Here is a 24890-nt window from a genome sequence, read left to right as displayed (position 1 = left end):
ATATAAAACTAGCGACAGTCAGTCTGGCTTTGCTTAAAATGAAAACGATCAGTAAAGCGATTAGATTGATAATACGGGGATCTGCTTCTTGCGATTAGGTTTTTAAGGAGTGTCTTAGTGGAGGAGATAATTGTTTCACAGCTAAGCGAACTTATGGGGCAATGGCTAAAAATGGCCATATAGACAGTGTAGCTCTTTACTTTCAGATTTGGAGAGTTAATGAGCACCGCCATCGCCCTCCGAAGTAAAGCTGGACGGAGATTCCGGAGATGGACCAGGGTGAAGGGGGAAATTTTCAGTGGATAGGCGCTCCCAACGGATGGTTAATTCCACATAACCCAGCCGCCATGCACCAGATTGAGTACTTATAAAAGTTCTCGCTCTCTGCAAAAAACATAAATAAAAAAAGGGGGATGACGAGGGTGAAATTTGAGGACGTCATGACTGGGTTAGACGAGTACATGATCGCCAGAGAACTATTAGAGAGCCTAAGAAAGAGATTGATGGCGAAACCACTGGAGGCTGCACAGAAAACGGATCTGCGGCCGTATATAGTTTCTCGAGGAGTAAAATTTGCAATATCCATCGTTCCATGAGATGTGCATATTGATTCTTAATGATGGACTGCACAAAAATCTTTATTTTAGGTAGGAAGTTCCCTGAGAAGAACGTTAATATGACGTTGAGAAGCTGCCCTGCACATCAGCTCGTCATATTGACGTTAAAGTGGTCACGTGGACACTTTTAAATCACATGAAGGCCCGTTTCAAGCGATAGGAAATATTTTGGATATTAAGTGCTTAAAAGCATGGTTGTCCGTTCTCGTTTCTAAATACCAATGACATGCAATATCCCTGTTGCCTGTCCGCCCCTGGGGAAAAAGGGAGAATCGTTGATAGCCAAATGCAAATTGCTCTGTGACGACCGCAAAATGAGCAAGATAGCAAGTGTTTCAAGAGAAGTTGGCTCGATTCTGCTGCCGGCAAACGGCATACAGAACGTTTCAGATTACGGCGAACTGTCGGCGGATGCGGTGGATGTTCAAAAGGGGTTGCAAAGCGCGAGCTTCGGCGGAGGGCGCGAAAGCACGTTTGAGCGGCACGTGACTTTTTACCGCCAAATAAGTAAAGTTACGAATTTCTAGTATGAGAAAAAAAACATAATTAACTTATGGACTAATTTAGTTATGAGCCGATCCGCAAGGTCTGAAAATCTTGACGTATCATAGTGGTGAACTGGAAAATGGGGCGAATAGCGAAGCCGTGTATGTTAGTTTTTTTCGTGTTTTTGGGTGGATGTCAAGCGATTTTGAATGGGGGTAAGTTTCTGTTGGGGTCGCTCCAACCGTTTCAAAGATTTTTCATTTTTGTTGAAGTTTCGATGAATGTTAGTTTCGATTATAAATCTATCGAGTTTGTATTCAATTCCCACTAATTGTGCTCCAAAAAGACGATGCAGAGGCCAAGTCAGACTCAGCTTTAGCCATTTTAGAAATTGTCCAAAATGCTAAAATCGTCTCTACGCAAAGATAAATTCATCGAATTTCCTTTCAATTGTAATGAATTAACTTCTCTAAAAAATTACGCAAAGGACAGGCAATCAGCAAAATTTTAAAAATTTAATGTGTTATTTCCAAACATAAACATTATGTAAATGCCACGTCGCAGTTAGCTCTAACAGTTTTAGAGATCCTTGCGAATTTTCGAAATGATCAAACAAAAAATGTTGAATTTTCTAGACTAGACCTGAAGATTATGTTCAATTTCAGATACTTTTTCTTTAAAAACGCAATTCTACCATTAAGTCGAACCTAGGTTCATCCATCTTCCATTTCTGTACAAATATTGCTCACCTCTATAGCGAACCATTGGTAGGTTTGCAAGGAACTATGAAATTTGAAGATGGAATTGGACTCGAAACTATAAATTTCTTTTACCTTTGAATTGTGTTTGCTGGGATAAAAATAATGGGCCCCACAAATGGATTACATTTCTTATTTGTTAAGTTCAATGGAACAGTTCTTCGGGGTATAAAAGTAATTTAAATTTTTACGATCAAACTTTCGCGGCGCCATTCAAGTTGAGGAGGAGTTATTCCGACTTTTTTTTATATACAGGAATAAAAGCGTACATGTGTACCTTGTGGGAATGAAATTTAGGTCTCAGTTAAACATAACTGCCGAGCGATAAGAATTTTCATAAATTTAACGTCAATCTTAATTCGATCAAATTTATACGCATAGATAATATGTCTGCAACTAGACAGCCAAATTGCAATTTGCAAGATTCGACGATTTTCTGCGAAAACCCGACACAATTTCGTCAACCGAATTCTAAAATTTCTTTCCCTGCTGCAGCCATGAAAAGCTCATGGCTCTTTCCTCAATTGACCCAGCTTCAGCTCTGTGTGATCGTCCAATAATAAAATAATTCTGAGGGTAAATGGTACCATCTTGAGGTTTAGAGGAGTAAAACCCACTGATATTACAGCAGCCAAATTGCATCTAAGCTAGAACAATCCTCCCCATTAAGCAGAAGTTTCTCCCCTTTATACTCGGATAGCTTTTTATCGACTTGATTGACGACCAATTCGAACCTCCATCTTTAACCATTCTCCTTTTTCTCTAACTACGTCAATGGGAGCGTTAACGACGGCTCAATAAAATGATAATATCTATGTTTTCCCTGAAAGGGATTAAACGATATGCGTCGATGGCATTTATAGGCGTCTCCATTCTCCCATTTTACTATAAATCTGAAAGCCATTAATTATCCACTAGCGACGGCTATCTGAAAGAGCAATTGCCTGACTAGCATTAAAGAAATAGATCCAGTACATTAACAGATATTTTGTCCCCCATGGAAAGATCGCATTACTATAGTGCAATAAAAGGGGAAAAGGGGAGTCACGCTTGAAATATTGCTTAATAACTGATATGGGACTATATGGAAAGTTGTTGACATTATTTTTGTATCAAAAGAACGCCCCTATTGGATTTTACTACTTTCTCTGGCTTTATCAGCACGCATTTAGAAAGTAATTTGTTTCGTGGTTCATCACGCATTGTACTAAGTAAAACTTGAGCCAGACACGGAAAAGTGCTCGGATACTTTTGAAAACGTCGATGAAGTAAACGAGTTTCGGATATAACTAAAAAATAAAAATAAAAAAAGCTCTTGCTTAACAAGCTTTAAACGCCATCTCCAACGTCCTGACGGGTACTTGTAGGGGAAATTGGAAAATCGGTGCCAGATATTCTAAAAAGCCTCGGATACAGTCTGTTATTGACATGCAAACTAATTATCGTTCCAGTATAATCTGGGGCGTTTCCATCTTGGCGTTTTTTGTTCAAAGCGAGCAAAATAAATATAAGATTTTTAAGAGGAAAGCTAATATTTCTGCTAAAGAACCCTAATTTTTCAATTCTCGTTTTTAAGTACTAATTAACTTACTAATTTAGAATGTAGGTCCGACTTTCTTTTGCATGGACATGAAGGGCTATATCTCTCACTTCCAGCAGCAATAAATAGATGGACATAGTCGAATCCATTGCCTCCTGCACGCGTCAATAACTCAACTTCAAACCAACATGTAGCTCGGCCTTGTCAGACATTAATGAGCTAATTAATCTCGTTCTGTTTGCAGATGATGTCATACATACATGCCTGATTAATACGAACAAATATCGATGTGATTCAATTTTCAAGTATAGCGCAATAACTCTACGTAGAGCTGCGAAAACCCGTTTCGGTGTAGAAACAAATTGAGCGACCAGCAAAATCAAGATAGGACGAAATTGTATAATGTAAAAATTATTACCTTTAGGCCTATTTCAAACAAACTATTGTGGAAAACCCAATTATAGACTAATTATGTTAAGCCATGAAGCCGGAATTATTCAAACCCTTATGCATATTTCATGAGTGCGTTGCGGGGTTAACTCAACGTTATTTACATGGTCCCCCAATATCAGTTCTATCTCTGATGTCTTTTCAAATTTCTGAGTTTTCAGTAGAGAGCGTCACTTTTTACTGTCTTTCGAGAAATTAATCATTGGGTTCCCGTACTCGGGCGGGCACTCAATTAATTCGTCGAGTGACAGAAGCGGTTCAGTAGTGTTTCGTTCCCGTTTATCCCCGTACAGTAAACAAGGACGGCTGTATGATCCAGAAGAGTTGTGCGTGCCACACCGGCACAGTGGTGGTAAATACGAATTTTGACAAACAAAACAGCTTAATTGCGGTATAATTATGGGGATCGGTCATACGCTTGATGGTAAACACTAATTTGTTTAATCAACGTTTTGGGACCGTCGAGTGCCCTTTTGATGTCGCACACGTTTTTTTAGCGATCACCCGTAGACTACACTATCGGCCAAAAGTAAGGAAACAAATGCATTTTCCTTACAAATCCGAAATCAAATGGCACGAAATACTCTAAACGTTTTCATTGGATTATTTTGTTGCTAAAAAATTTAGGATTGTGTATAAACAACCACCTGAGAAGTTTGTTATTTTTATGTGAAATTTTTTGATATTGTCAGGAGGACAAAAGTAAAGAAACATTTTTTTATTATTTATAAAAATATGATATTCGAAGGACTTGAATCGCAAATTTATAGTAATTCAATAGTATTGAGTTAGTCAATATGCCGAAAGGTAAAAGTTGATCGGAAGAAGTTCGAAAATTAATAATTGAAAAATTTGATCCGATTTGAAATCCGGGGTGAAACAAATAAACATCGCCAAGCAATTACGGTTAAATAGGTGCGTTGTTTCTAAAACTATTACGTCATATCGCGAACGAAGAACCTTTGGAAATGTCCCGAAAAGTGGAAGGCCGCGCAAAACTGATAAACAGACTGATAAGGTGATTAGAAGAATATCTACAAAGAATCAATTTTTGACGGCGCAACAAATAAAGCAAGAAATTCCGAACTTGAGTCTCTCGGTACGGTCTGTTAGACGAAGACTTAACGAACAAGGACTTTACGGGAGGAAATCAGCTAAGAAACCGTACATTTCGGCCAAAAATAGAAGGTCTAGACTAGAATTTGCACGAGAACACCTGCCGTGGACCCCAACCCAGTGGAAAAATGTCGTATTTTCGGACGAATCCAAATTTAATCTTCATAACTCAAATGGAATTCAATGGGTACGGCGTCCGAAGCTCGAAAGGTTTCATCCAAAATACACCAGGGGCACCATTAAACATGGAGGCGGTGGAGTCATGTTTTGGGGTTGTTCCTCTGGTCACGGGGTTGGTCCACTATGTGTTATTCATGGATTAATGGATCGATTTAAATATTTGGATATCTTACAAGAACAAATGCTTCCATTTGCCGAAGATAACATGCCGTTAAGGTGGAGTTTCCAGCATGACAATGACCCCAAACATACCGCTAAAATAATTAAGGAGTGGTTTGGACGGGAAAAAGTCACTGTTATAAAGTGGCCTGCCCAAAGCCCCGATTTCAGCCCTATTGAGAATATGTGGGATCATACTGACCGTCAAATTAGGGAGGATGATCATAGAGGATACAATTCAAAAGATGAGTTGATTGCTGCTGTAAGAAATGCACGGTGTAACATTCCCCAGCAATGTATTGATAAATTGTTGGCTTCTATGCCAAAAAGATGTGCTGAAGTTATAAAACATAACGGTTACGCAACTCTTTATTGATTGTTTTGTTAACTTTAATTTGAATAAAACTTATGTTTCTGTACTTTTGTCCGGCTTGAAATAAATTTTTTAATTTCATTTATTCCCGTAAAGTTTTTTTTTGAAGATTTACAGTTACTCACACAATTGAGTATACATCCCTGATTTTATCAAATAAAGGTCTATTTTTTCAATTTAAACCGCTTTTGGAATAACATATCTCTCTCTATATAATTGATACAACTTCAACAACAGTATATTAAAAAAAGAAATTGCAAAAAATCAATTTAACATCGTATTTTAAATATTTTATGAAATCAAAGCGAAATGCGATGATACAAAATTAAAGATACACCGCTTAACAATAATGAATTTCTAAGGATAATTTTGTTTAATAATGGGTAGCAAATCCCTTAGCATCAATTAGGGCCTTTAGACGATCTGGCATAGATGCTACCAAATTTTTCGTAACGGAAGACGGGATGTTCTCCCATACATCAATAATATTTTGCTTGAGTTGGAAGATATTTGAAGATTTTTTTAAGGGTCCTTTTCATATCCATCCACAAATTTTCTATGGGATTGATATCTGGTGATTGTGGGGGTGGGTTTACTAATCGAGGAACGTTGTATAGTAGCCACTGCTTAACTATAGCCGCAGTGTGTTTGGGATCGTTGTCTTGGTGGAAGTAGTAACGTCGAGGCATTTTTAATTTTTCAGCTGAACGATGAAAATTATTTTCTAAAATTTCCAGGTATCTCTCCTTATTCATAATGCCGTCGATGAATTCCAAAGTCCCAGTTCCTTCAGTTCCCATACAACCCCACAATAGTACACTACCACCTCCGTGTTTTACAGCAGGAACGGTGTGCTCTGTTTTGAAGGCTTTCTCCAGATAATTTGACGATCATCAGAGCCAAATAAATTGATTTTGGTCTCATCGGAAAATATTACGTTGTTCCAAAACGATACATCACAATTAACATATTTTTTGGCAAATTCCAATCTTTTAAGACGATTTCGTTTGGAAATGAAGGGTTTCTTACGTGCAATTTTACCATGAAAATTGTTGTTCCGAAGTACTCTTCGTATTGTTTCATTGGATGTCGTCCGACGTATTCTTTCCTCGACCTCCTGACGTAGTTGTGCAACACTTCTTTTAGGATTTCCTTTAATTTGTCGCAATATAAAACGCTCATCTTGAGAACTCAGGATCCTTTTCCTTCCTCTTCCAGGTTTATTTTCGATTGTTCTTTCATATCTGGACCGATTAATAATCTTCTGTATTGTGGAATGGTTTTCGTCAATCAATTTTCCTATTTCACGAAACGATTTTCCTTGGCAATGCCACTTTATAATTTGCTTTCTCATATCAGTTGATATTTCGCTTCGAACACGTGCCATTTTTGTTTAAGATGATTTACTAATGCAAGTAACTACAGAAAGCAACTGACATATAAAACCAAGAATTCCTAAGTGCGTAAACAACTTTTTTTTCTAAATTCCGTAGATATTTTATAGATATTTGCAGGCGTATCTTTAATTTTGTGTCATCGTAATTCGCTTTGTTTTCTTAAAATATTCAAAATCCGTTGTAAAAGTGCTTGTTTGAAATTTCTTTTCTTAATATAATGTTGTTGACATTGTACGACTTATTTAGATGCAGAATCGGCATTCAAAAAGTCGGTTAAAATTTGAAAATTAGAACCATATTCGATATTAGGTGTACACCTATGACTCCGCGTTTTTATTTCTAGTTCTATTTTCTTTGAAAAAATATTTTTTTATTTAAGAAATTTTATTTCATTTTTTGCTCCGCATTACCAGCTTTCTATTTATATATGATAATTGCTATACGACCTTTTAAAACTTTTCAATTAAGGTTTAAATATGTCCAATTTCGTGCCGAATAAACATCATTTGCGGGAAGCTTTGCTCTTCCTTTTCCATCTTAAGAAAAACGCCGCTGCCGCTCACCAAACGCTCGTCGAGGCTTATGGCAATGATGCTGCATCTATAAGAACTTGCCAACAATGGTTTCAGCACTTGAAATCGGGTGATTTCGACCTCAACGACAAGGAGCATGGTAAGCCATCGAAAAAATTTGAAGACGAAGAACTGCAGGCTTTGTTGGACGAAGACGCCGCGCAAACGCAAAAAGAGCTCATCATCTTCCCTTAACGTCACGCAGAAAACGCTTTCGGTTCGTCTTCACGCTGTGGGAAAAATTCAAAAGGAAGGAGAATGGACGCCTTATGAATTGACGGAGAGGAACAAAGAGCAACGAAAAACGACGTGTGAGATCTTGCTTGGACGTCTTCAAAGAAAGTCGTTTCTACATCGTATCGTGACCGGAGATGAAAAATGGCTCTACTTCGACAATCCAAAGAGGAAAAATCATGGGTGAGCCCGGGTGAGCCGACAACTTCGACCGCAAAGCCAAATACCCACGGGAAGAAGGTATTGCTCTGCATTTGGTGGGACCAGCGCAGCATACTGTATTACGAGCTTCTCCAACCTGGCGGAACAGTCACTGCCAATCGTTACGTCCAACGACTGGTGCAGTTGCGTAATCAACTCGCAGTAATGAGGCCAGAATGGGCGGATCGACACGACAAAGTCATACTGCTTCATGACATGACTGCCTCATGTCGCTCAACCAGTCAAGAACACCTTGAAGGATTTCGAATGGGAAGTCTTACCGCACCCGCCACACTCGCCAGATATCGCCCCGTCGGATTATCACCTTTTCCGTTCGACGGCTCACGGTTTGGCAGAGCGGCGCTTCCAGAGTCGCCAAGAAGTCCAAGACTGGCTTGATGAATGGATCGCTTCAAAACCGACGAATTTTTTTTACGATGGAATCCATAAACTGCCTAATCTCTGGGAAAATGTTGTCATTAACGATGGAAATTATTTTTAATAGACATTGTTAATAAATTTATACAGTTTCAAGCAGTTGAAAGTGCGTAGAAAAACGCGGAGTCATAGGTATGCACCTGATAAATTCAGAGGTGTGTACTCAATTAGGTGAGCAACTGTATAGCGTACAAGGTCCAGTTCTAAATTCTTGATCTGTTAAAATTTATTGAAAAGATATTAGTTGACTGTAGAAAATGTTTAACCGAATTTGTGAATGTTTCTTTACTTTCGGCCGATAGTGTACGCGAACGGCGTCTGACAGTGTTTCCGTGAAAACAAACGATTTTTTCCATTTAAGCGTAAGCAAAATTGAACAAATCACTCTAAACATGTATCATCAATTTCTTATAGGGGGAGATAATGCCTCGTCGAACATATTTGTCAGTCATGCTCGAGATAGAATCAGCCCCAAAGTTGCGTTGTCAAGATCTCCCTCCGGACCGAAAACTTTGTTTTATGACCGGCAATTATTCGATTTTCCCTTCGTGGAACGTCGACAAAGATTTTATTGTTTGACATTCATGGTTGGTGAATTTTATCATCCCAGCAATTTTCTAGCATCATAACGGAGATGTTACAGTTTCCTGGCTCTATTTATGTTCCCGAGTTACGCTCGTTCGCCGCCATGACTGTCTTTTTGTATATAACTCGGCAGAACTTTTGCTAAAGTTAAAGTGCAATATTGGTGTTTTAAGCAAATTGTTGCTTTACAGCTGGAATTTGATTCAAGTCTGCGTCTAAAATAAAAGTAAACTGCCTCAGGAAACATGTAATTCAACTTTCCGTGAACATGGCACCCAGCATTGTACACTTGCCAATCCACTCTAGTTTCCCCCATGTTACTCAATAATTCAATGTACAATGGAGCGTGCCCTTCACGTTTTGTATTCTAATCTAAGATGCGAACAATAGGGAAAAAGTACGCAATTAAATTTAACAATTCCCTCATAGAGGAGCAAGTCATCAAATCCGTACTAATTTATTTGACGTAGAGAGATTTTTACGGGACAAAATCGTACTTTCTCAAATAGGGACAATTCAATATAGATTTAATATTGGAATTTAAATTGGCGATTTGATACAGTTAAAATGGAGGTTTCGAGATCAAATAGCGGTTCGGTCATTAGGAGTGATGTTTGCTTTGTGGTGCTGCATTTCTGTGTGTGTGCAGGTTTGTCTTCCTTTGAGGCATCTGACCTTTCAGGTTGATATTATAGCTCAAAGAATATACTCTAAGCGACAAAAACTCTATATACAGTCGCTCAAAAAAGTATTCGTACAGCGGGAAAAAAATTCTATGACCCGTAATTTTCGACTGATTTTGTTCAAAATTTGTATAATGAAAAATCAATCCTAAACTCAGTTTAGGTGTTCGAGCAAATTTTGAAAATTAAATTTTTAGAGTGGTTTTCATGGTCTTAAAGAAAACTCCATTTCGGAAACTTCTTGTGCGGTGGAAATTTTTCAGTAGGATTTTAATGATCCCGTAGAGGGGATTTTTCTACGTATATCCTGAAAATTTGATCAAAGTCAGAGCACAAATAAGGGAGTTGCAGCTTTTTAAATTCGCCAAAAATGTTTAAATTTTATTATTTTGCGTGAGAATCGTCACTTTTTCACCACTGTATATACAGGGTGGCCCATTGAAAACGAAACAGAGGAATTTGCGGGTACTTAGAAATGTATATTTGAAAAATGCTCGGACGCGTAAACTTTATATTCGAGGGGGACACATTATAAACGTATACTCGCTCCTTTCACTTCAACACCTAGCCGGGGTGAGTTAAACCCTTAAAATCTTAAATGGAAAGTATGGTCGAGTAGCACCTTGTTTGAAAGGTCTTTCGATTCTCGTTATAATGATACCCAAATTAACTAACTTGTATTCAGTAGTTTTCGGAAAATTTGGAAAAATGTGATTAAATTGCCAACAAGTGGAATGCTCTGTTAAAATCGTAAATTAGGAAAATTAATAGTAAAACATTAACAAAAGTTCTTTTATTAATTGATAAGATACTCAAACTGTTCACCATTAGCTTCCATACAGTAATACAAGTTCTGTCCAAAACGAGTCCTAACATTTTGAAGCATGTGTGGAGTTATCAGACGGCATTCATTAACAATTCGTCGTCGCAATTCTTCCAGAGACTCCGGTTCTGTTGCGTAGATCTCGTTTTTCAAATGGCCCCATAAGAAGAAGTCTAACGGAGGCAAGTCTGGAGACCTAGCCGGCCACTCTATAGGACCTCTTCGCCCAATCCATTGTTCTGGAAACTCTCTGTTCAAAAACTCCCTAACACGTCGTGCATAATGTGGATATAATGTCTGATGACTCCACAGATGCTTCAAAATGTTAGGACTCGTTTTGAACAGAACTTGTATTACTGTATGGAAGCTAATGGTGAACAGTTTGAGTATCTTATCAATTAATAAAAGAACTTTTGTTAATGTTTTACTATTAATTTTCCTAATTTACGATTTTAACAGAGCATTCCACTTGTTGGCAATTTAATCACATTTTTCCAAATTTTCCGAAAACTACTGAATACAAGTTAGTTAATTTGGGTATCATTATAACGAGAATCGAAAGACCTTTCAAACAAGGTGCTACTCGACCATACTTTCCATTTAAAATTTTAAGGGTTTAACTCACCCCGGCTAGGTGTTGAAGTGAAAGGAGCGAGTATACGTTTATAATGTGTCCCCCTCGAATATAAAGTTTACGTGTCCGAGCATTTTTTAAATATATATATTTCTAAGTACCCGCAAATGCCTCTGTTTCGTTTTCAATGGGCCACCCTGTATATATTTTTTCGTTATTTCAGGTACCATTTTCTCCAATGAGCCACGTTTCGTGTCCAGGGGAAACACTTTCAAAGTGGTCACCGGCGACTCGGTGGTCCTTCCGTGCGAGATTCATAATCTTGGTGAGTATGATGCACGTTTCCGTATCGAGCATTCTCTGTGGCATTTTAGTAAGGCAGGAGCTAATGCGCATTATTAGAGCTCTTAACTTGACAAAGCTTTGATGTTAAAGAGGACACCCGCTATTCAATTATGTGGGAAATATACCTGATGATAGTTTATACGCTTGTAGAGAATGGGGGGGTCGTAGTGTGCTCTTATGCAGCTCTTTCAATTAATTTCTTCCCGCTCAGAGGTCGATTTTAAAGTGATTTATCATGATTTGCCATTTTTTGCAGCGACGGGAAATTTTAGTAGCCACCGCGTCTAGTAAATTGCTTTTAAGACCCTCCGGTGGGTTTTGCGATGTCAGTTACAAATGGCTACTTCTATAACCACGATAAATCATAGACACTATTTAACGGCAACATTCAAGAACAAGAAACTTTACAATCAATCATATTAGCAGCAACTGAACTGTTTATTTCTGGGTGTCGAGCTCTGAATAAATCAAAGTGCCAAATTCGATTTATGAAATTGTGCTCTGCAGGGGCCCAGTGGTTTTCAAGGAGTGCGGTTTGTTTTCCGCCCAAGGAAACTGGATTTTCTTGCCATTTTTAGTAAGTTATGTCTGGATGTGATTTATAACGAAACCGCGTGTTACGGAATCCGAGATATTCCTTGGCAACTTTTTGCCATGGAATTAGGGATGTTGAAGGAGAGCTTAAGAATTACAAATAAGGAACGGAGGGGTAATTGAAGCGAAATTTGAGGAAGAAAGATTAAGAAAGCGTTTTATTCCGGAGAAGAAGTCGTGTAGGAGGATTGGGGCTGCAAGTTCATAAGACGACAATAGTTAAACGGTTCAAACTTGCCGCAGTCTATAGGCAGCAAATGTCGATAACTCAATAATTTGCGTACCAATTAGGGCATCCCCAATCAATTTTGGAAATTGTCGAATCTCGCTTTCGCCTCAGACCGACCTTTTCCCGGGTCCTTGGCCCTCAGCTGAGAGCGACTTAGAGATTTCCATCGGTATCATATCGGGAAAGAGCCGAAAACGAACTAATTATTGCAATTCATGAATTTCATGTTTGATCAAAGTTTCCGTATAGGGCGAGCAAAATGGATGCGACTTCCGAGCAGAGAAACTAAACTTTGCATCGGGGGCCCGATAAAATCGGAAGATATAAATCACCCGGAGATAATAAATTACGGTTTACCATAAATTTCGGATAAGGAATTACGGTTGTTGGCTTTGAGTGGTGACAAAAATATGTGTGTTCATAAAATTCCACTCCTTACATCTAACGAAATCAAATTTCCATGAAATATTACCTTGAAAATGAACACTAAAGCACCACCAAAACGCTTTATTTATTACCCCATCCTCACGAATTCATTAATTCGAATGTGGCTGAATCAAATAGATGAATGCCAAATTTAACCAATATGTCAGATTTGTAATACATGCATTTGACGACGATATAAATTAGCGATATATGAACAATAGCAAAATTCAATTTCCAATATTTATGTATCAATTTGGTCCAATCCCTGGCTCAAATTCCGCATCGACAACGAAGAAGAGTTTGATGCTACATTTTATAAGAGAACGTGGTCGTTACGTATTGCGTGACAGCGAAAAGAGACCACCCCGTACGAGCGGTTTGATTCAAATGATTTTTGGTATACAGCGGTGGCCATAAGTGTGGAATGTTTTTTGAAAATTTATTTAGCCACAGGGCCTTTACTTCTTTTCTTCCATTCTGGCATATTTAAATTGGGATGGGTCAGTTCTACACTTTAAACCACACAGTATTTATGGAATGTTGCTATCAAAAATTTCACAGATAAACGAATTGTTTTAGATGGACAAAAGTATGGAATATCATAGATTTAAATTTATTTTGCATTTAGTATTCAGTATTGACTGTTACATAATTTCGATAAAATTTGAAGCCGAAATGGTAAAAAAAAAAAAAATTCGAAAGATCTTCGATCACGAATAGTGGAGAAGTCACATAACGGAGCCCATCAGAAGGACATCGCAAAGACATTTAGTGTGAGCCAGGGGTGTGTATCGGAAATTTTGAGGACGTTTAGGGTATTCAACGCCGTAAAAAACCATCTGAGAACAGGACGTCCCAGGAAAACAACAGACCATCGTATTAAAATTACATCCTCCAGAGATCCCGAAAAATCATCGAGCTTAATAAAGGAAGAAATTACAACTAATTGTGGTGGTATCGAAATTAGTGATCGTACTGTGAGGCGTCGTTTATGTGATACTGGATTGTTTGGACGATTGGAAGTGGAGAAACCATCAATTTCCAAAAAAAACAACCGGAAGGCCAGAATTAAGTTTGCACGCTCACATCTGTTTTGGACACCCGAGAAATGGAATTCCGTCCTTTTCAGTGACGAAACCAAAATCAAACTGTTTGATTCGGGTGGAAAAACTTATGATCGGCGACCAATAGGGAGGAGATTTGATCCCAAGTGCCAAAAGCCCACTGTTAAACATGCCGGTCAGAGCTTAATGGGGTGGGGATCTTTCTCGAGATCTGGCGTTGGCCTATTAGTCAAAATTGATGGAATAATGGATCGGTTTTTATACGAAAATATCCTAGAGCAGCGTATGCTTCCATTTGCCGAGGAAGAAATGCCACTGGTGTGGCGGTTCCAACAGGATAATGATCCTAAACATTCTTCGCGGTTGATCAGAAATTGGTTTATTGAAAAGCAGATAGATGTCATAGGATGGCCTTCACAATCGCCTGATTTAAATCCCATCGAACGTCTGTGGAACCACTTGAAACGAAAAATTGGACAAAGACACGCGTCAAATACTGAAGAATTGTGGAGGATCATGCAAGAAGAATGGAAAAACATTTCTTCCTCAACGTGCCAGAATCTAATTGATTCAATGCAGCGTCGATGTCAGGCTGTCCCAGATGCTAAGGGGTATGCCACAAAATATTGAGTTTACTTAAGATGGCAGGCTCCATGCCATGATATAAAAAATATTCCATACTTTTGTCCAAGTGTAATTTTTAATTTTCATTTTTCTTAAAAGTTTTTCAATTAGAAATCTTGATTTTATGTTATAATTATAGGAAATTATATAAAGTCATTCAAGCATTTGTGTAATTTTTGTTTAATACTTTTTAATAAACATTTTATCAAATTAAAATAACATTCCATAGTTACGGCCACCACTGTATATGTTTCTTAAAGTAGCATAAGTAAAAAGTTCAACAAAGTCGATGGTAATAAAAAACTTAATAAAATGTCGGCCCTCCGCGTTGTCTTATGCACTCCTGGACACGTCCGTGGATCGATTCAATGAGATGACCGATGTTCTTTTGAGGAATCTCATTCGAGGGCTATCTGTACGGCATTACATAACGCCGTTAAGATTTGCGAGGGATGGGGTAAATTTTGTAACATTTTACCCACGATTTCGCAGACGGGTTCGATTGGTGATAGGTCTGGAGATTAGGGCGGCCTAGGTAACAAATTGTTTTAATTTCGTTGGAAGGAATCCATAACAATCCAAGCTGCATATGGGCGTACATTATCTTGTTGGAAAACTGGACGGCGAAGTCTTTTGAATTAGGGCAGAAGATGCTGCTCCGAGGTTTGTGGGATGTACCTTTGAGCGGGCATATTGCCTCCGATGAAAACCAAGGGCGATCTGCTGCCATCGCGTCCCGCGCCAGTATCCCCACTGTCCGGTGGACACGGTTCAGAATTGAAAATGAAATGTAGTATCTGTCATCCCGCCGCCTCGTGACTTTTCCCCGACCACCATGCATGCCCAGGCGAAATATAGATTCGTCCCTCAAGAGTGCGGTAGCCCATCCAGCGCCCATTGCACCCATTCTCTGCAACACTGCAATCGATTTCGTCGATGAAGAACGGTAAGGGCCGCACAAGAAGGGATTGAAATGTGCGTTTTCTAATAGGCCGACTATCTCTCCGCGAGACGAACCAGTTTCTTAACCCCCAACAGTTTAGGGCGGAATCTTGGGGTGCTGCAGTTTTTCGACGCCCCCTCGAACCTCTTCTTCTTTGTGACTGGACCTAAACCTATACCAGACAACAACACCACCGAACTAACCTGAGCGAATCGAATGGTCATTTCTCTAAATGACAAACCGGCCTTCAGTAAATCCACCATTTGACCTCTTTAAAGGTTGATTTGTTGTTACACTTTTTACGACCAAAAAATACCTAAAATTCCGAATAATGCGAAAGCGACCGCGAGAATATAATGGAAGAACTGATGAATCATGTCTACGGGGTTTTCTCTGTTCTATGTCGAGCAGTATACAGGGTGAGTCGGGAGGATCGTGCCAAACTTCAGGAGCGTGTTGTACATGAAAAATAAATGTAAAAAAACTCAAATGTTGTTATCCGATTTTCGTTTGTTTACAAGTTATAGCGTAAATAAATTTTTTAACTAGGATTCTATTTACCATAAACGTACCTTTCCTGGACGTAGGATTGGTCGTGGTGGCCCTATTGGTTGGCCTCCAAGGTCTCCAGACCTGACACCACTAGACTATTGTTTGTGGTGTTGGTTTAAAACTGAAGTGTACAGAGTAAAAGTGGACACTCAAGATGCACTAATTCGACGCATTAGAAATGCTGCAGCTGCCATTAAAGAAAGACATGAAACAATCAGGAGCGCAACGAATGCTCTTCATAGACGAAGCCGAAAATGTTTAGAAGTTAATGGCGATATTTTTGAACATTTACTATGACATCCAAACGTTAATTTATGGAATTTCTTATGAAATTTATAAATTTTTAAAATTTTTTGTTTTAATTTTATTTACGCTATAACTTGCAAACAAACGAAAATCGGATATCAACATTTGAGTTTTTTACATTTATTTTTCATGTACAACACGCTCCTGAAGTTCGGCACGATCCTCCCGTCTCACCCTGTATAAACTCCCTGTGATAAATATTTTACATTTTACACAACATGCCAGAACTAAATATACCCTGGAAAACGTCGGTGAAGGGTCTATTCCAATTAAAATAACTTATATCTAGCAAAGGTTGTGTTCGCTAGTGGTATACGTAGTATATTCCTTCTTCACTATTTTATTACATTCTTGAACGTTATCCAGACATGGGATCCCTGGAAGTTGTTTCGATTCAGAGTTTGAATTAGATTTGTATGCTAGTTTGCATTCAAAGTGGGATAGGTGTCGGGATTTATGATTTCTTTTCGGAATTTCCTGGCACCCGAGGCAGATTTAAACATATGTGTGTACGAATGTATGTGGATTAGAGTTTGTCAGACATTATGATGTCGAGGAAAAATTCCCGTTGTCTGCAGAACTTGCTTAAACACGTAGATAACCATACAACTTAATTTCTCAGTGATGTAGTCGAGCGCTAAAGATGGAAATGCGATTTTTCACGGTAAACTTACTTTGCATCGGAAATTTTCTGCCGCGTTTAACTTGGATCCCCGGAAAAAGAGACCGAAATAGACCCCCTTATTGATACCATCGGAGTAGAGTCTCCGTCGTGGAAATTTGCAATAGTTAAAAATTAACAATGTCGGTTAGTAAAAATTGTCATCTATCGTAGAGCGGGGATTTGTTTCCGACAGAGCCGCCGAGCGAAAAGATAGAGCCGCAACGATAAAAATAAAATTCCCAGCAACTGCAATAATCTAAATCTATAAAGAGCCTTTTTGGGGATATTAAAGGTGTACGTTCTATAGGGCATAAAAGATATTGTTACCTTCTTTCATATTCCTGGCATGCCGCCAAGTTGAGTTCGAGGTAAATTTGCATATGAATATGTGCGATTTTGTTATTGCTATATCGCTTTCGAGATAGAATTCAAAACTTAAAAAAGTGCAGTTAAAAAGTGTATTATCATTAAACTCAATTTAGCTTTAGTAAATTTCCATCAAGGATTTCAGCTGTAATCGAACTAAAAGCCGCTTTAAAGCCAGCCCAAAAAAGCTTTTCATTTCGTTCGTAATTCAATCACTTTTAGTTCAGAATTAAATAACAGTATTCATAGAGAAATCATTCATATAGAAATATCAATTCTTCCACAATCAATTCTATCCTCATAACATGGAAATGAGATGATCTGGTTATCATCTGTGGGCCCCCGTTTAGGGTCCTCGTAAGCACCGGTTCTTGAGAGAGGCAAGGGATCAATCGAATATAACACCCCTGGCGATTGTTAAAGGGTACATGCACTTGTGCGGTTGACAACTGTTACAAATTTGCATTATGTTGGTTGATGAGAGTTTAATCAGGATGTATTCAATAGGGTCAGTTTTAATTTCAGTGGAAAATCTAGCAGTTAAACGATACGTTTGTGTTCTGTGCAGTTAGCTATGGAAGATCGCTCTATGGAACGCGGGCAAATTTTCTGTTATTTTCGTTCACGTGGGGTCTGACCTGGATTTTTCGAACTATGGCAAATCCTTACGACACCCAGTGTACGCGAAACCATCGGTCGTACCAAGAGTGATATATAGGGTGTTTCCTAACTACGTGTAAAAAATTTAAACGCGTAATCCTCGACTGATTTTGAGTCAAAAATGTCTAATAAACATACAGGGTGGCGCAATAGTGTGACAAAGTACCATATCTTCCTTATTTTACAAAATTTAAAAAAAGTGTTCGTATAAAAGTTATATGTGAACATACAGGCTACATTTTAAAAATATTTTTTATCATATAGGGTGTTGCATAAAGACAGGTCAAAACATTTGTTCATTTTCTTTAATGGAACCCCCTATATATTATTGTATATTTGGATTCCTCGTAAAATTCTCTTCATGGTAGGATAATTAGTTTTAAATTAAATTGGAACGTTGACTGCTTATGTCGAAAAATGTTTAAATTTGAAGCAAAACATGGTTCCATAACATGCGCTATAACTTTCAAAGCACGTTAATTATTTTAACAAAAATTGACACAACAGAAGACAAAGGGATGCTCAAGTGCCTTGTTCAACGAAAAAGTCGGTTTCTTATTCAGAATACTTTCTACAGCCCCTGCAACTTGGGAATATTCAAATTCATTTTTCTTGAAATTTTTAAATGGGACACCCTGTATTTACGAATCCTATATTGTTGAGATTTGAATCCTCTTCAACTTTTGTTAAGGTAACATTATACGCATTCCCTTTAGTTTTGGCGGAATTCTCATTTCTTTAATACATTTGCAAATAAAACATGCTACGTCTATTAATAGTTTAATTTAAATTTATTAATATTATACATTGTGTAATATTATACACTGTGTAATATAGACATTTACCTAATTAAATGTTCAAAGTGTCTGCCATTTTCTTGAATACAAAGTTCAATACGTCTCTCAAAAGCCTGTCCGCAAATGCCTTGTTTCCAAGATACAGGGTGTTGAAATGTGACAAGAAAAAGAGATTTTATTTCCAAAATGACTCAATTTGGGTGTTTGAATTTTAGAAAAGATAATTCCGGGGGTTCCGGGGTTTTCTTCAATACGTCTCAAGATTTCTTCCTCCACTTCTGGTGTTCGACGTGTTATCGGCTTTCCTCCTCCTGCAGTTTTCATAAGAGATCCTGTATCACAAAGACGTTAAAAGAGGTTTTTAAAGGTTTGGTGGCTGGGAGCTTGGTGGTTTGGAAACCTTTCCATGTAAATGCGCCTCGCTGCCAAACACTCACCATCAGCAAGGCCGTAAACAAAAACCATATTGGCCATTTCTTGATCAGTGTAATTAGGCATTTGAAAAATTTTCAAAACTGAGGTATAATCCGATTTTTGGGACACAGAACTAAATTCTTTCACTTTAGAGAGTAAAACACCAAAATAACACTGACTATCATGTTTATAGTAGTGGAAGTAGCAAAAAAAATTAACAATAAACAAGTTAGTAAATATCACCAAACCTTTAGAAACCTTTAAAACCTTTTTCAACGTCCTTCAGTCAACACCCTGTATCTTGGAAACAAGGCATTTGCGGACATATGTTTATTAGACATTTTTGACTCAAAATCAGTCGAGGATTACGCGTTTAAATTTTTTACACGTAGTTAGGAAACATCCTGTATACCGGGTGATTCACGGTCGATGGTAGGCTAGACGTTTCTGGAAGACTGACATCGCGATCCTTCTGAAAATTTGCATAAGTAGATGAATGAACTTGCGCTGTCGACGTAAAATATTTCCGGTGATGCAGCGTTGCCGGTTCCATCAGAAAGTACTGGCATCTCCGATGTTTTAAATGGAACGCCCTGTATATTTTTTCATTTTTGGTTTTTATATTTCATACCAATAACTTCTGCATTTAACTTTCTGTACCTATCTCTAGCAGTTTTCGGAATATTATTTGATTTTCTTATTTTTTGCTCAAAGTCAGGTCTTTAATAAAACCTCTGTTGTAGCATGAGTTGAATTCACAGAGGAACAAAATTTGGAATATACGTAGTTTGTGAAAGGTTCATCAATTTGTTGCATGTAATCAAGAATGTTCTGTCTTGTTCAGGGTGGCTCAAAATTGGACATGTAGGAAATGTATCCTGATTTGCCACAAATAAACGAAAGGAAGTTTATAAGAATACAACACAACTTCATTAACCATGGCTCGAATTATTTATTTTTTTTTTTTTACATTTCATTAAACTTTCTGCATGTCCTTGCTATAATTTGGTCACATTGTCCATGTAAAATAAAATAATTTCATCAACACTTCATTTGAAAAACTGTTTTTTGGCATTTTCTCGCTGTTTTCGACTCACTATTCTTGAAAATGCGTAAATTAAAAATTGCAACAACGCCGCTGTCAAACTGTTCAAACAATTGCGTAGTTTTCAACAATTATGGCGTCCCAGAGCCACCTTTCGCAAATATCTTTAAATAATTCAATTTAAAGACAAAACAGCTTTTATTTTCGAAACCTGATGGTTTAGGTATAGGGATATACCACATCATTTTAAAGGAAATTTAATTGTCTTCCAGCATGGCTAGTGATATGCAGAGGGTTTCATTTGAGAAAACACACTTTAGGCACTTTCACTGCCTGCCCGTAAGGCCGTTAATTTTGAGCCACCCTGAACAAGACAGAACGTTCTTGTTTGCATGCAACAAATTGACGAACCTTTCACAAACTATATTCCAAATTTTGTCCCTCTGTGAATTCAAATCATGTTATAACGGAGGTTTTATCAAAGGCCTGACTTTGAGCAAAAAATAAGAAAATTGAATAGTATTCTGAAAACTGCTAGAGATAGATATAGGAAGTTAAATGCAGAAGTTATTCAATGTAGAACCTAAAAATGAAAATATATACAGGGCGTTCCATTTAAAACATCGGAGATGCCAGTACTTTCTGATGGAACCGGCAACACTGCATCGCCGAAAACATTTTCCGTCGACAGCGCAAGTTCATTCATCTACTTATGCAAATTTTCAGAAGGATCGCGATGTCAGTCTTCCAGAAACGTCTAGCCTACCATCGACAGTGAATCACCCGGTATATATTTTTGCTCCTTTTAGTTCGCTAGCTGTGACGTACAACGCGCCATTCATTCCGTCAGTTGTAGGGGGCCATCGGCGATCTTAGGTCCAAGAAGGGGGCCAACGAGGGGGTCGGAGACGCAAATTAATCGCCGGAAAAGACGTTTGCTTTGATGTTCCTTGACTTATCGCACGAAATAAATATGCAATAAATGCACCACGAGTGTACGTCTATTCGACATATGTACGAAAGAATGTCTTCGAGTCGAGTCTCCAAAACGATTTAGAACCCGTCTCATTTAAAACTTTCCCCGTTTTAAATCCGGAAGTCGGCTTTTGCCTGGAAAACTTAGAAAATACAAATTGTTGGAGAACCTAGGAATTTAATTTAAAAGCGGTTTTTTCCCGAGCTATAACATTTAAAGCCAGCAACGGCGGGCTTATACAGTAATAGATGGTCCTGTGCAAGAAACGCCATAAATCATATGTATACATGTGGTTTTTCGCTAAAGCCGAACGGTGGAGACCTAAGGGGGACCATTTAGTAAAAAAAGGTTGATTAATGGGCGGAAAGAGCCAGGCTTTTTGTGTATGTTTTTAGTAAATTAACGACACTAAACCTTCGGTGCTTCGGTATCATCCTTTGTGGTTATAGATGCCTAACGCAAATTGAATCTACCTCTGATCCAATTTTACCTTAAAAATGAGAATGAACGTGGCCCTAATTTAGGACGGCTTTAATCTTCAGTTCTATTTTGCATTGGCCCTTTACAAAATTACTTCGATCGGTTCCACTCGCTTTTGACTCGCATCGGTGATTTAATCCGATTATAAAACGCTGATTCTCGCAATAATTGGATATAGGGACAGGTTGTTTTATTGAATTTTCGCACACTTTGTATATATATGTATATACATATCTATATATATACATATATATATATATATATATATATATATATTGCCGTACATATACTATCGTACCATATATTGCCTATGTGCCATTTTTTATGTAAAGCCAACGTATTAACAACAAATTACATGTAACATTTTGGAATTTGCAAGACCGGCACGTAACGCCATTTTAGTTTCATCGATTGCATAAACCGCAATTCGGGTATTTGGAATAGTAAATTGGATTAGGGTGTGGAAAGCTTAGTCAGATAATACTGATAAATGGTTAGAATTAGTATGATCGATAATAGAATACATCTAACATAAACATATTAAGTTTGTCATATTTTTTAACTAGTTCATCGAAATTTCGGAGGAACCAGCTCGTACCACTTCCCTTTAAAAGGTCCTGGTGCCCAAACGCACACATCGCAAATGTCTAGAGGCATTACTTTGCAACGAATTTTCTTAAAATTCAAAATAACAAATCGCAGGTCTGAAGGAAAACACGAAATAAAATAGTTTCAAGCCAAAAACACAATTTTTTTTTATTAAAAAAACTCTTTACAGACCACGGTATTAACATACTTTGTTGTTGATATTTACCCTGGTAAATTCCAAATGGGCGATAAGGCAGGATTTATCGGATAATTTAATTTTAAGTATGCCCAGCAGGTGTCTGGCAGTAGTGAATGCCAGAGGGGCATACTTGAGATATTAATTTTAATTTCCCAAGTTTTTTTTTACAACGTTTCACAAGAACACTGCTTAAATTATATTTTAATATGAAAGAGACTCTTTTGCTTCGCCCTATATTTGTTTGGGGCACTAACAAATCTACGTTTTCCCGTTGTAAAAAATAAAGAAATAATCATTCTTTGTTAACGCATTAAAAATAATTAGTTTCATAATTGTTAATAAAGTGTTTTTTTAAATACATAAAATACCCCCAGATATTTGCGATGCGCGCATGTCAAGCTCATAGTACGTTTGAAAAACAATAACCTTTTTTGGTAACAGTACCGTAAACGGTTTTCGCTCCGATCGTTCTGATTTTTTAATGTGTTATTCTAAAGGTCATTTTGAACAACTTTTCTAAAGGGACAAGGTCGCGCAAATGCCTCTTTCACACTCTTTTTTAGGTTGAACATTTTTCCAAATCCAACTGTCTTGCGGGATCGTGGAGCGAATAGGGGTGCTGGGTGGGGTAAACTGCTTCACTATGGGTATGTAATATTTTGTTGTTGCTTTAAAGATCTGAAACGTTGTTGATAATTACCTCACTCAGCACTCCAATTCACTCCATGAATCCCGAAAGACACTTCGTTTAATCGACTAAAATACTAGCGTGGCCCCTGCGCAAGAAAGATACACAAAAATTTTACAATTTTATTTTAATTGCAATCGCAATTGAAAAAAAATATAAATTCTGATCAAAATAAGTAAATGAAAAACATATTGCTTGATAAGAATTGAAACTAAATGAAAGAAATTTCCTTTACTGAGGTGATCCGAACTAACTTGAACTAACCTCAACTAAATGAAATAAATTTCCTTACTGAGGTGGATGTAACTTTTCAATTTCAATAGAGAAATAATGAATGAAACATGGAAATGTGTTACCTTACCTTACCTCACCTTACCCTATCTTACCTTACCTTACTCCACCCAGCAACCCTATTCGCTCCACGATCCCGCAAGACAGTTGGATTTGGAAAAATGTTCAACCTAAAAAAGAGTGTGAAAGAGGCATTTGCGCGCCCTTGTCCCTTTAGAAAAGTTGTTCAAAATGACCTTTAGAATAACATATTAAAAAATCAGAACGATCGGAGCGAAAACCGTTTACGGTACAATTACCCCTTTTTTTAATTGACCCTTTTATACGTTTCCGAGGAAATCATTTTCTTGGTAAAGTTTCCGGCATTCGACATATTGATCGTTAGGCCTGTTTTTTCAAATTTCTGGTAACTTTGCTAGCGCGACAGCTCCCATGTAAACTGAGAAGTTGAACGATGCTCCGCCTGTTTTTTTTTCCGAGCGCTCGGATTAGAGTGATCATAAGAACCGGAGCAGTTCCGATGTGCGATTAGTCAGCATTCAGAAAAACAGTTAGAAGGTTGTAGATGACAAAGACTGCTGCTCTGATTCAAATCGCGCAAGGAAATTTTTAGTTTGAATAATCTTTTTGGGGGTCTTCGCTTCACCGCACTTTCAAAATCGAAAAAATCGGTGCTAACTTGACCTCGCATCTCGGAATTTTTTTTTTTTTTTTTTTTTTTTTATTTACAAATTCAATATGCAATCTGTCAGCTCTAGCGAACAATAAGCAATTATGTTAACAGGAATGAACAGGAGGCGGGGCACCCACATTAGAGAGCCTCGCTCGCAATTTTACAATATACCAAAACCGATATCGGGTGTAACAATTTATTGAAATCGTTGCTGTAGATCCAGTGGGTAAGTCCTCTTCAGTCTCCTGATCGGCACTTCGTCCAGCAATCCCCTAGCGAGCACGTTAGGGTGATTTTCAAGTCTCCGCTTGTAGTTGACAAAATATCTTCCGATTTCTTCTCGTACAGTGGCAACATTAAAGTCGTTGTGAATCGTCTCGTTGCTGATGTACCATGGAGCCTTAACTATACTCCGAAGTATTTTGGATTGAAATCTTTGAAGAATTTCAACATTTGAATTACTTGCAGTACCCCATAATTGAATACAATAAGTCCAAATCGGTTTTAGTGTGACTTTATATAATAATATTTTGTTTCCCAGCGACAGGTTAGAGCGATAGCCAATGAGCCAATTGAGTTTTCTTGCTGTGCACATCTCGGAAATGGCAACAAATTGATTCTGTCTTGTAGTCTTTTCTGTAACGCTAACCAATCTCGACAGCAGCCCCGTTTAATGTCGAGGGTAAAGTGTCGATATTTTGGATACCCGAAGAGCAATCGCACTGGAAACACATATAAAATTAATCGCCTCGATGAGATCTATCGGCCTGCACCGGGCGA

The 24890-nt window shown here is 37.9% G+C and overlaps 1 protein-coding gene across 2 annotated transcripts in view; it reads left to right on the top strand.

Moving 5' to 3' along the window:
• The first annotated feature begins 963 nt into the window (after nucleotides 1–963).
• The window catches only part of LOC136346047 (neurotrimin-like), a 65929-nt gene continuing 42002 nt past the window's right edge, over nucleotides 964–24890 (top strand). The window contains exons 1-3 of one of the 2 annotated variants that reach the window (XM_066294900.1): nucleotides 964–1124; nucleotides 1185–1318; nucleotides 11410–11511. In XM_066294900.1, the coding sequence (XP_066150997.1) occupies nucleotides 1243–1318; nucleotides 11410–11511 (178 nt within the window). In that variant the 5' untranslated portion in view covers nucleotides 964–1124; nucleotides 1185–1242. Of the gene's footprint in view, nucleotides 1319–11409; nucleotides 11512–24890 lie in introns of both variants that reach the window. The other variant, XM_066294899.1, reaches the window with a different exon arrangement.

This window comes from Euwallacea fornicatus, chromosome 21 (assembly GCF_040115645.1).
Source record: "Euwallacea fornicatus isolate EFF26 chromosome 21, ASM4011564v1, whole genome shotgun sequence".
NCBI classification, from domain to species: domain Eukaryota; kingdom Metazoa; phylum Arthropoda; class Insecta; order Coleoptera; family Curculionidae; genus Euwallacea; species Euwallacea fornicatus.
This window is presented reverse-complemented; position numbering and strand designations above follow the sequence as displayed.